We start from the raw sequence: 12,960 nt of genomic DNA, 5'->3' as shown, positions 1-12,960 counted from the left end.
TTATTTTTGAAAAGCCTTTCATAAAACTATTTATCCACCCGATTTGTAAATTACTTAAATTTCATGTGTTGTGTTTTCCACATGGAATTATCTATTCTTTTTAAAGATATAAACCAAGTAAGCACTGTTTTTCAAAATGATTTACAGGTTAAACGGTATTTTTACAAGATTCTGTGGATACCAAACTTATAACAAGCCTCATTAGGAATAATATTTAATAAACATAGCAAAAAAAAAAAAAACTAAGTCTGATTTCCTTTTACAGTAAATATTTAATTTTTTTATTTCTAGTTTACAAGTTTTTACAATGGACATGAATGATTTTACCTCTTCAGTAATATGTTTATATTAATTCAAGATATTTTGATTCAATATATGGTAATAAATCTCCGACATTACCCATTAGTATTCTTTTTAATGGCGATGTAACACTAATAACCACTACCTATAAAACACATCATTATTTTGGTGGCTTTACAAATCTTTTCTCCAGTTGTAAGTTCTAAAAAAAATAAAAACAAAAATAAAAATAAAAAAATTCTAAGAATTACAGAATCCTGAAAATGTAACAAAGTTGAATTCCACCTTCATAATATTTCCATTTTATCCTAAAAGAGAACCTTAAAAAATAACGACATTGCTGTAACAGACCACCTTTCTAATGTTATAAAAGATTAGCAGGAGCGAGAAACTGTGTCGCTGATATGCGGAATTTTGCAGTTATAGCTACAAATCATTAGGAAAATGTTCAAAGGTAACAAAACAAAATATCGTGGTGATCCCTGAACCATTTTGATGATGAGTCGCTTAATCTATATCAAAAAATTTTTTCATGATGATCATCCTCCCCTCAAATGCCTTTAAAAAATGCATTACACAGTACAATATCAGAAACCAAAGACAGCACAATTTTCAAAACAGAAAAATCTCTAGCACAGAAAGGTATCTTGTAGTAAAGAGCAGACTTCTTTGGGGACCATAATCGATTAACTCGCAATTCATTATGAAGACTTCTCTTTCCTTTTATGGGGAGAGTCTACTCTGTTAGAAGTTGCCACACCATTTTCTGTTCCTTTTCTAGAAGACCTCCCTTTGGTCCGTTTCTTCTTCACGCTTGGGGCCTGAAGAGTCACATCTTCTTCCATCCACCTCTGAAGCTGAACATTAAATAAATTCCATGTTATGTACGCTTGGATAGTGCAGCTGGAGGACAGAACAGCGATTTTAGCTGCCAACACATTTACGTTCCCAGTAAGGCCATCCGGATTCCGAGTCTGCCCTCCGGCCAGGTGAAAGCCCACAGTCAGTACGGAAACAATTAAAGTCACGAGCCGACCCAAAATAAACACAACTGCCCACAGAGAAACCTCTTTCTGGTACTTTTCATCGCTAAAATAAAACAGATCACAAATGTGGGAAAGTAATTCGACGAAATAGTGCATCATCAAGAGAACGAGCCCCAGATGGTTCAAGTACAAGAGGTAAGCGCCGGCAATGTGAAAGAGGTGAAGGCCAATGTAGACAAGTTGGCGAGGGAGATCTTGCTTCTTGATTCTCTGGAAATAGAGTTCGGGGAAGGCATGAAACCAGTAAGCCAACTGTGATATGTAGAAAAACTTCATTTGAAATGTCATCATATTATGGGGATGAGCCCTCCATAAAAGAGTTGGGTCTGACAGGCAGTTTTCAGAAACTAGAATGAATGTGCCCCAAACACAAGAAACAAGGTAGAAGACACTAAACTGACCGGATTCATTAAATTTGCTTTGTTTCGGTTTGGGGAACTGCATTCGCCTGTTAATTTTATCCAACACATACTCCTGAATCGTGGCGTGAATGATGATTGCCACTAGCATGTAGAAGAAAACCGTGGCCAAATCTTTGATGCCGTAATAGTAAAGGAACTTGGATTCTGTGGCTCGGTCTTCTGCTGCAGGGAAGGGAACGCTGTGCTGAAGGGTAATGAAAACGATAGACGCTTCTGCTGTTCCCTCGAACATAAGCCCCAGCACGAAGAACATCCCCACACAGGCGACGAGGTCCGCATGATTCTGCAGGATGAATTCGTGGCTCAGGACTGGGGGGTTCTTGGTGCTCTTCTTACGAAACGCCATGGCAGCGCTTCCCAGATACTCACCGACGAGCCGCAGCTGCCTCCCCCTGGCCGCTCCTCACAGCGCCGCCGCTGCCGCAGCTCCGGGGGCTTCACTTCCCATCCCCGAGCCAGTCCCGGGTCGCCGCGGCCGCCCAGAAAAAAATAAATCAAAGGCAAGGGCCGAGCAGGACTGAGCATGCGCACCAGGGGGACGGCTGAGGCAGGAAAGGAAATCGAGCGCCGCGCCCCTGCCCCGCGTCAGGCCCGGGGTTGCGAGCGTTGATCTCGCACGTTGATCGTCGCCCCTTGATATGCTCCTGAATTATTTTCCCGTGGCATCTTCCTTAGTGATCATAACAAAGCAGGACAGCTCTCTGGCTGTTCTTCATCAGAATGGTTATGAAAACAGCATATAGTAATAATGATAGAAGCAAACTCTCATGGTGCTTAGCACTTACCAGGTGCTGTTCTAAGTACTTCGCTTATATTTATAAATGTATCTTTTTTGGAAAACCCAATGAGGTAAATACTGGGTGATCAGCTTTTTTTTTTTTTTTTTACCTTTTTAATTGTCTAGTATTATTATTTTCTTTTTTTTTTTTACAGATAAGAAACTGAAGTACAGTGAGGTTAAGTGAGATGCCTAAGATCACACAGCTGGTAAATGTCAGAACCAAGAGATGAATCCAGTCTGGATCCAGAGAGAGCGTGTGCTCTTCGCGGTTGTACTATGTTGCCTATTACTGTAAATCATTCACACGTGGAAGTATTTTATTACAGCAACAACAAAGCATACTAAAAATTAACTCCCTGTTAGCAATAACAATTGTGGCATTAATTGCATTTATATTTTTAATTTTTTTAATGTTTATTTTTGAGAGAGAGCGAGAGCACAAGTGGGATAGGGGCAGAGAGAGGGAGACACAGAATCTGAAGCTGACTCCAAGCTGTCAGCACAGAGACCTACCCGGAGCTGGAACTCACAAACTGTGAGATCATTGCCTGAGCTTAAGTCCCTCACTTAACAGACTGAGCCACCCAGGCGCCCCCGTATTTATTTTATTTTAAAGATGGAGTGGTGGTTAGAAGAGGAGAGGTATCACTTCATAGGAAAGTATTTTGGCTGTAAAGCCCAAAACTGTTTTCTGTTCTCTGGTAGATAAGAACCTCATGTTTCATTTTTGTGATTGTTGCATATAAATTTGCTAAAATACCCAGAATTGAAAAATAGCTTCTTTTGTAAATGTTAATGCCTTGTTCGATTCAAATTTCTTGTCCGTCTTCAAATTTCTCTTTGAATCCACAGCATTTTCTTGTTTCTTCTGGGTCCCATGAGATCATAATCATTACTGATAGTTAAAGTTTGAAGTTTGGAACATACATTGCAAAAGGAAAGTACTACATGATTTAAAGAATAAAGCGCACATTAAATTTATAATGACCGATTGTCTTTTATCACTGTCTGCAAGCTGTGCACTAACAGAAGATGCAGAGCAACTAGTGCAATTACTTTTAAGATATTGAACAAAATATTCTGATCAATAGTTTGCCTGAACTTCCTAAAACAGCCAAACAATTGCATATGGAATTTGTTGTGGACAGTGTTCCCCAGTTAGTAAAGGTACTACCTATTTTACCACAGTAAGAAGTCTCTGTTTGGTTTTCCTAGCTGTTATTCAGCTCTTGGATCTGACAGCTCAATTATGAGTACTATTTGAGGTTAACTAAATCAGTGAAGAATGACAAATAGAGGTGCAAAAATAAGGGCATCAAGAAATGAAAAAAAAAATCAAATTTGTTGAAAGCAGTCAGGAGGAAACAGTGAAAGAGAAGAGCAGTGCCTTATGGAAATTAACAAGAGTTTATTCAGAAAAACACATAGTTACGTTTTTGAAACTAATTTTAAACATAGAATTCATCAGTCTTTCTATAGGAATATGCAATGGCTGCCACCATTTTGTGGCATACTAACTAAATATAAAAGAATTGTTGTGTAATTCTAGAGCTGAAGCGTCTGTTTGTATTTCTTTTTGGCTTATTTTTGGTAGGCTTTTCCAGTTCTACCTATGCAAATGTGATAGATTTTGCCCTCAGAAAATGTACATATCAAGGTGCAGAGCACAGATAATTATGCATAGATGTGAAATGTTATTTTATTACAAAGAGGAAGGTCATTATGAATTAGTTTAAAATTGTCTATAAATAGGGGTTCCTGGGTGGCTCAGTTAGTTAAGCATCCGACTTCAGCTCAGGTCGTGATCTCCAGGTTCACCAGTTCGAGTTTGAGCTCCATGTGGGGCTCTGTGCTGACATCTTGGAGCCTGGAGGCTGCTTGGGATTCTGTGTCTCCCTCTTTCTCTGCCCCTTGCCCACTCATGCTCTGCTTCCCTCTCTCTAAATAAAAAACATTGTGTTTTTTTCTAATGTCAGTAAATAAATAAATAAATAAATAAATAAATAAATAAATAAAATTGGTCTTAACTTTAAAAAAATATCCCTGGCTTGCTCTTTACTTGATTTTTAGGTAAAGAAATTTCTTTAGCCATATACCTTTTTTATTTTTGAGTTTGTAACACCAAATGACATACTGTAGTTTAAATTTTCCATATAAGCTTTACATTAAAGGTAGTCCAGGGGTTTCAGTTTTTGATTTAGACTTCACATCAACGTCTTTATAAAAATATAAAAGTGTCAAATATTGAAATTTTTGGAAGCTGTAAGGGTATTCTAGTCATCTAAAACATGATGTTTGTTTCCAGTAGTATTGTTGGCACTTTTATTTGATGAAGAATAAAATGTATGTAACAATATTTTCCAACATTTTTAAATTAGCATGATGATTACATAATTTCATATTTTGGGGGGTGAGTATTCCTCCTTTATGCACAGCCTTATGTCTGTGGTAGGTAATTATTAAATTCAAGTGAAGATTTCTGCTTTCAGTCATGAGGGAATGACTGATTGAACTTACATTCCTACTAACTAATTGGAAAACTAGACAAATCATAGGAAATAACTTTTTTTTTTTCAGAATTGGAAAACATGACTATGCTGACTGAGAGAAGGGAGCCAAGTGGGGTGAGCCCTGATTCAGTGCCTGGAAACATTTTCCAGCCCACTGTGCAAATGGCACCAGCTAAACCCCAAGACACGACTCTTAACTGCCCACTTGCTTGTACTCACCAATCTTTGTCCCACATTTTGCCTTGAGCTCTTCTTTCCAGTTTATCTCTTACCTCAGGCAATTGGAATCCAAAACCTCCCCCTGAGCCATGGGACTGCCCTGAAAGACCTCCAGCCACTTGACCATCCAGATCAGTTTGAGTGTAACTCCCCACTTGTGTGAACTCTAGAATGACCAACAACTACCTTTGCCTCATTCTAATACTAAAATCTCCACCCAAGGAGGAGCATCAGCCCTACATGCATGACATACAATGTGCACTTAGGCGTGTTTCCTTGAGGCACTTGGAAGACCTTAGGGACACCTCTGTATCCAGAACAAGGCTTCCCTATCTAGGCTTTCATTCTAATCCTAGATAAAATGAACCCTCCTCCCAGCCTTGCACAAGGAGTCATAGCTTCAGAAGCCATTTCTTGTGATCTCTTATTTGTGGCAAATAAATTTTTCTTTATGAGACAACTTAACTTGGTGCAGTTTCTGACTCACCAAGGAGGGAACTCATGCTGGTTCACTTATACAGGGAGGGAAGAAAACCTAAGAAAAGCCTGGAAATCTTGCTGAATTGAATAGAAACAGGACTTAGGAGATACTGAGGCCACTGGTATTTGCTAGGCATGGTAACTGCAGAGGAAGTTAGATGATTAAATTTGCTATTAATATTATAATATTATAATAATTTGCTACTAATAATAAGTCTTACATGCATAATGTTAAAACACATGAGGCCGACCAAAGAATGATGGAGGATATATATCCAAGAATGCCAACAGGACTAAGAGACTTTTAAGTTTGGAACAGTTAAAAATTATTATTCTCATGTCAAGGGGGTGGCTCAATTGGTTAAGTATTCAACTCTTGATTTTGGTACAGGTCATCATCTCATGGGCCCTGAGATGAAGCCCCATGTCAACCTCTGTGCTTACAGCATGGAGCCTGCTTGGGACTCTCTTGCTCGCTCTCCCTCTCTCTCTCTCTCCCTCTCTCTCTCTTTCTCTCTTTCTCTCTAAAAATAAATAAACATTAAAAAAAATTAGAATTTTCTGGGAATACTTGTGAGACTCTACTTTCAGTAGAGACCCCAAGAAAGTAAGGCTTAACTTGCCCTAAGGAAAAAGCTAATTCACATTTGCCCACATGAAGTTTACAAGAAGTCTTGAAAGGATCAAGTTTCTCTGCAAGGAACTTTTAATGTCTGCCAGAAAAATCTGGCCCTCAACGATGTGAAATTCACATTGTTTAGTATCTAATAAAAATTATGAGACAAAGCCTGGGTTCATCTGGAACTATCCGTTAGAATGCCTGTATGTGGCCACTCCAAATGGTATGGTCATAGAGCAGTAGCTATGGCCCTAATAACTAGTTTTCTTGTGAAACAGGCAGAAAATATATGGCCTTTTGTGACCTACTATTAGAAGTTACATCATAGCATTTTTCTGATCAAAGTAGGCACAAAACTTTCAGGCTCAAGGTGGAGTACTATAGTATAGTATAAGGGGAAGGTGAAGTAATATAGTATAGTAGTATAAGGGCAAAGACATCACTTCAATAGGAAGAATACCACAGTATTTGTGGGTAATTTTTAGGTAGGCACATTCTTTCCTTCGGTAACAAATGTTTCTTTTCACATTAAATATATACCATTTCTTCCTTTTGCAAACAAAAGTCTCTTGCCAACATAGCAAGTCTCATTTATTACATAGGAACTTGAAAGCTAAATTTGTTCCAGGCACTGAAGGACTCCTTGAGCTCTTTCCTTTCTAACACTTATTCTTAATCTGAAGCCTTGTGAACTAAAAGAAAGAAGGTATCTGACATCCATACACCAAAGGCATAGGAAAAATTCAATAGAGACTTATATTCAAGAAGTGGGCAAATGGGATGCTCACAGCAGATAATGGTCATTAGTAATTATGGGATCTATCCCTAAATTCCCTAAATCTTTGATGTGAACTTAGTCTTCCTTCCTGGTAAATGGTGGAAGGTTATATATATATATATTTGCATATGTATATTTGTACTTCAAAAACATAGATTTCAAGTTGATTTATTTGTTAGTTTGCATATTTTAAAAGATAAACGACCCCAGAGGCTAAATAATGTTAATTTGTTTATGTAAGTTTTTGTTTTTCTGATATAATTGTTGATTATACTATTAATTATGGAGTATCAACTATACTATGGTACTTCAAGAAATTAATATTCGATCAACAACCTTCCAGTAGAACCAAGAGAACAATGGAAGCTTCAGTGTCTGAGTGACCATTACAGAAAATTGTGGTACATTGGATGAAGTATCTTTTAAAATGCTATATTGATTTTGTTATATGAAACTTTGATTTAAAAATAAACAATGGAAAGTACCATCATAATTTAGATACTATGTCTTAAATCAATACTAATAATTAGTTCTTTTTATTAGTTATGCAATATAACACTTTGATGTCAGTATTTTTGATGTGGTAATTTATTATTTAGATAAATAGCTAAAAACCTCTTTTCAATTACTTATGTGTCTTTTTGAAATGTAATTTTCCAAAAAAGATAAGCTGACACTGATTGTGAATTTTGGTAAGATATGAAGTACATTAGGAACTCTATAATATAGACACTGCCTCATCTTTTAATATTTTTCTATCTCACAATGTAAAACATATTTTATACCTCTATACTAAAAACCTTCTAATCATTAAAATTTGGATAACTCAAGGAAAGGAAATAAACATTCAAATACCAGAATTTAATAGCCTTTAAAGAAGTAATATATTGGAAAATAACTGCTTCAAAAAATCAGACCCAAGTCACTTTAAATCAATGTTTGTAATTAGCATAATAAATACTCATAATTAACTGTGATCACCAAATTCTTAGCTCCATTAAACAAAGCATAATACAATTTAGCTTGTGCATGAAATTACAAAGTCTCTTGAGATTTGACTGATTCAGTCTTGAGTAATTCAATTAAAGAGATATTTATTATACTTAACTCATTTTTATAACTGATAAGATATGTGAAAACATAGGCTGTTTAAAAAGACACATTCTGCAATATGATTGAATATTTAATGGCTAAGGAAAAACCTTAACATAGCATTTCTAAATTCTAAAATGTATTTTTGCACATGTTTTTATATTAGTTACCTAGCAAGTAAAAATAATATAAAGCATAGTCTAAGGATAAACTCCTGAAATAGGCTATTAAAGACAATGTCTCACTAAAATAGAATAGTTGATAAAAGTTAAAATAAATATTTAGTAATTGATTTTTGTCAAGTGCCGCCTTCGAGCAAAATAACCTCAAACCCACCTTCATGGAGCTGTATTTAGAGGACCCGAACATTGTATATTTAATTGGCAGAAAACTAGCAAAAAATGCTAGGCAGAGAAGATGGATAAGACAATGAAGCAGAATGTGTATGGTTGCTTTAGCCAGGGTAGACCGAGTGCAGGGAAAATTTCTTTGAAAAGGACACATTTGAAGAGCGAAAACATGAAATTAGAGAATACCACACAAGAATCTGGAGGAGAATGTCCTATGATACAGCAAGTCCAAATGCTTTGAGGCAAATGCAAGAATGATTGTTCTGTGAATAGCAGAGGCCAGAATAACAAGACTGGAGTGAGAGGGCTGGCAAAGGGAGAGGGGGTGGTAGGGGGCATACAGTGTAATGTCTCATAGACATGGTAAGGACCTTGAAGTTTGGCTTAAGATTGACAGGAAGACCAGTCAAGCATTATTTGAAAAGGACATTTGGACTTCTGCATGAAATAACGATTTGTGGAAGGGGCAAAAGTACAAAAATGTCACAACAATTTGTAAACACTGCAATTGAACTACTGTGTTTTATGACCCTTTTTTCCCCTTATTTTCTTTTTTTTAATACTTAAGTTTGGGTGCTGCCTATGAAGTCATTAAACAGATGAGGGATATTCCTGTGATCTTAGTATCCCTCTAATTTTTTTGAAACTCACCTGATTATATAATGTATATGACATAGACTATAATAAGAAACACACCCTATATGATTTTCTACATTTAGAAAATGATGTTGCTGGGGTGCCTGGGTGGCTCAGTCGGTTAAGTGTCCTACTTTAGCTCAGGTCATGACCTCACGGTCAATGGGTTCGAACCCTGTGTCAGGCTCTGTGCTGACAGCTAGCTCAGAGCCTGGAGGCTGCTTCAGATTCTGTGTCTCCCTCTCTCTCTGGCCCTCCCCTGCTCATGCTGTCTCTCTCCCTCTCTCTCTCTCTCTTTCTCTCAGATATAAATAAAACATTAAAAATTTTGAAAAAAAAAGAAAACAATGCTGTTCCGATTATGTCTATGTCTTTGAAGGTAATGTTCAATTGACTGGTTGGCATTTTCTAGACGACTTCTTCAAAAGACCTACATCTTTGATAGAATCAGTCTCTCTCCAATGATTTCTATAGGGTTTCCAAAATTTCTTCACTCTTTAGGAGTCTACATAGAAAAATAATGAATTTAAGGGGCCTCGGATAGCTAGTCAGTTGAGCATCTGACGCTTGATTTTGGCTCAGGTCATGATCCCAGGGTTGTGCTATTGAGCCTTGAAATGGGCTCTGTGCTGAACGTAGAGCCTGCTTAAGATTCTCTCTCTCTCTCCCCCTCTCCCTGTGTCCTACCTCCCAGCTTGCTCTCTCTCTCTCTAAAGAAAAAACAAAAAGAACTCAAAAGTTAAAGTGCCATGAAAAGTAAATGATCATTTTAGCAGTATTGTTGCAATTCTATTTTGATGCTAATATAGATGGAAAATTCCATAGTATCTCAACTGTTTTATAAACTTTCTGAACAGTTAATGCAACTTCAATAAACCACATATATAGATAAACATTATTTTTATACCCATTGTAAATGCCATTATTTTCTATTTCTGCATGAAAGAAATGATTCTTAGAGTTACTTAAAGCATTGATAGATTCTCTTTTAGAGTTTTATGATGTTGACCTAAGGGTCATAAAACACTAGGTTAATTAAAGAACCTTCTGAGGTGGCTATCCTTTGAAGTTTGGTGTTTTCTGTTTTGTTTTGGTTTGGTTTTTGTTTCATGTTTTTTGCTGTTGTTTTTTACCTCAAATCTATTTGTATTCTGATCCTTTAAACATGCTTCAAAATACATGCTGAAAGAGATTGATATTCCTTTATGTGTAACTAGTTTATATGATAAATTTAGGTATGCTAAGTCTGGTAATAAAGCCCTTATTCTTAATTGTTTAAAAGTGAATAACAATTTTTAGGAATATCCAAAAATTATATCTGCCCTTATAATATTAGGAAATTTTAAGCAGACTAGCATGTTATACTGTCCTTTCTCTTGATGATGACTTTCTCGTTCAGTGAGAGTTTTATTATGTCAACATTTTCATTCTTCTGTTTAATATACACAGACTTGTGCTGAATTTCCCCTTCTAAAAACTCTGCTATATGATATAATAAAACTCTTTTAGAAAAAGCTTTCTCATGCAAATGTCCCAATGCTAGTAAGCTTAAAAATGGATTATTAATGAGCTTGAATTAAAAAAATTAAGCTTATTTTTCCTGAGGTTTTGAGAATTCTTTAAGTCATGATATGAAATTGATTCCTGTTCCCAGAACAATATGGCAACATTGATTGTACCTGATCTCTCCACAAAAAATTCTCAGACCTATTTCCCCAAGATTTAGATTTCCTAGTTTCATGTGCTAATTCTGTCCAATGAATATGCAAGTGGTTAATTATCAAGCATACCTATCCCCAGCTGAGCTTAAGGGAAGCATGGGTGCATTTACTATATAGAGATAGAAGGAAATGAGAGTTACCATTTATTGAGAGATTACTCTGGCCTCCTACTCTGCTCAGTTCTTTATGTATGGTAGAGTTCATTTAATTCCCATAATAATTCTCTAAAGTAGGTACCATTTCCTTCACTTTAAAAACGAAGAAACTGAAGTTCATAGAGAATCACAAATAGCCAAAGTGAAAGCAGGAAACTAGGTTGGGCAGTCTAACTCAGGATGGAGCGTTTTGTTGCCATAAAACAGGTCAGCTCACCACAAACTCTGTGGAAATGACATGATGTGGGAGAGGACAAGTGATGGGTATCTGTATTTGAGGTTATTTGGGGTTAAATGACTTCAGGGTTACTGAGAAGAGGGGAAGGGAACTCTTGTGTCCTAAGTCACGTGGATCCCAAGGCCATTTATGGGCAGAGGTGGATCTTCTCTGTGGCACACTCTGCATGGTGTAAATATGAAGACAATGCTGGAAGGAAAGCAGAATGGGGTGGAGGCTGATTTCCTTTGGCCTCTAGTATCCAGGTGTCTGGGGCAAGTGCAGAGAAAAATGTACATTGTGATTGTGGCAGCTGCTCTGGCTATTACTATCTACTGCCACTCCAGCTACAGCCCCAGTTCTGAGCATACTGAACACAGAGATCACACTGATGGCACCTTCACTGTCCCATAAACCCATATTTGCCTTTGCAAAATGTATCTAATAATTTTTAACTGTTGACAATCTCAGGGACATGTAGTTGAGTGTGACTTTCTTAGTATTCATTTATTTATATAACTTAAGAATATGCAATGTTGCAGAAGAAAATCAAAGCTGAAGGCATGACAATCTCAGACTATAACCTGCATTTCAAAGCTGTAATCATCAGACAGTATGGTATTGGCACAAATGCAGATACATAGATCAATGGTATGTAATAGAAAATTCAGAAATGGACACACAAATTTGTGGCCAACTAGTCTTTGACAAAGCAGGAAAGAGTATGCAATGGAAAAAGGCAGTCTCTTTACCAATTGGTGCTGGGAGAACTGAACACCAACATGCAGGTCTACTTTCTTACACTATACTTAAAAATAAATTCAAAATGGATGAAAGATCTATATGTGAGATAGGAAGACATCAAAATCCTACATGAGAAGATAGGCAGCAACCTCTTTAACTTCGGCCACAGCAACTTCTTATGTGACACGTCTCTGAAGGCAAGGAAAATAAAAGCAAAGATGAACTATTAGGACCTCATCAAGAGAAAAAGCTTCTGCACAATAAAAGAAACAATCAACAAAACTAAAAGTCAATGGACAGAATGAGAGAGGAAATTTGCAAATGACATATTGGATAAAGGGTTAGCATCTAAAATCTATAAACGATTTACTAAACTCAACACCCAAAGAACAAACAATCCAGCAAAGAAATAGGCAGAAGACATGAATAGACACTTTTCCAAAAAAGACATCCAGAGGGCTAACAGACACATGAAAAGATGCTCAACATCACTCATCATCATGGAAATACAAATCAAAACCACGATGAGATACTACTATCTCACACCATTCAGAATGACTAAAATTAACAACATAGGAAACAATGGATGTTGTGAGGATGTGGGAAAAGGGGAACCCTATTGCACTGTTGGTGGGAATGCAAACTGGTGCAGCCACTCTGGAGGACAGTATGGAGGATTCTCAAAACACTAAAAATAGAACTGCCCTATGACTCAGCAACCGTACTACTAGGAATTTATCCAAAAGAGACAAAAATACCGATTCAAAGGGACACATGTACCCCAATGTTTACAGCAGCACTATCGACAAGAGCCAAATTAGAGGAAAGAGACTACATGTCCATCAAACTTATGAATGGATTAAGAAATACACACACACACACACACACAC

General features: G+C 36.9%; 1 protein-coding gene across 1 annotated transcript; it reads right to left on the bottom strand.

Moving 5' to 3' along the window:
* Window positions 1–301: 301 nt before the first annotated feature.
* TRAM1L1 (translocation associated membrane protein 1 like 1) lies at window positions 302–2,318 on the bottom strand. Its single transcript, XM_039223806.1, has one exon. It carries the CDS (start codon window positions 2,112–2,114, stop codon window positions 1,002–1,004), a length of 1,113 nt encoding a protein of 370 aa, XP_039079737.1. The 5' UTR covers window positions 2,115–2,318; the 3' UTR covers window positions 302–1,001.
* Window positions 2,319–12,960: the final 10,642 nt, after the last annotated feature.

Source organism: Hyaena hyaena, unplaced genomic scaffold (genome assembly GCF_003009895.1).
Source record: "Hyaena hyaena isolate Hyena2069 unplaced genomic scaffold, ASM300989v1 scaffold_1454, whole genome shotgun sequence".
Taxonomy (NCBI): Eukaryota; Metazoa; Chordata; class Mammalia; order Carnivora; family Hyaenidae; genus Hyaena; species Hyaena hyaena.
Note: the sequence above shows the minus strand (reverse complement) of the source record. Positions and strands in the feature narration are given on the sequence as shown.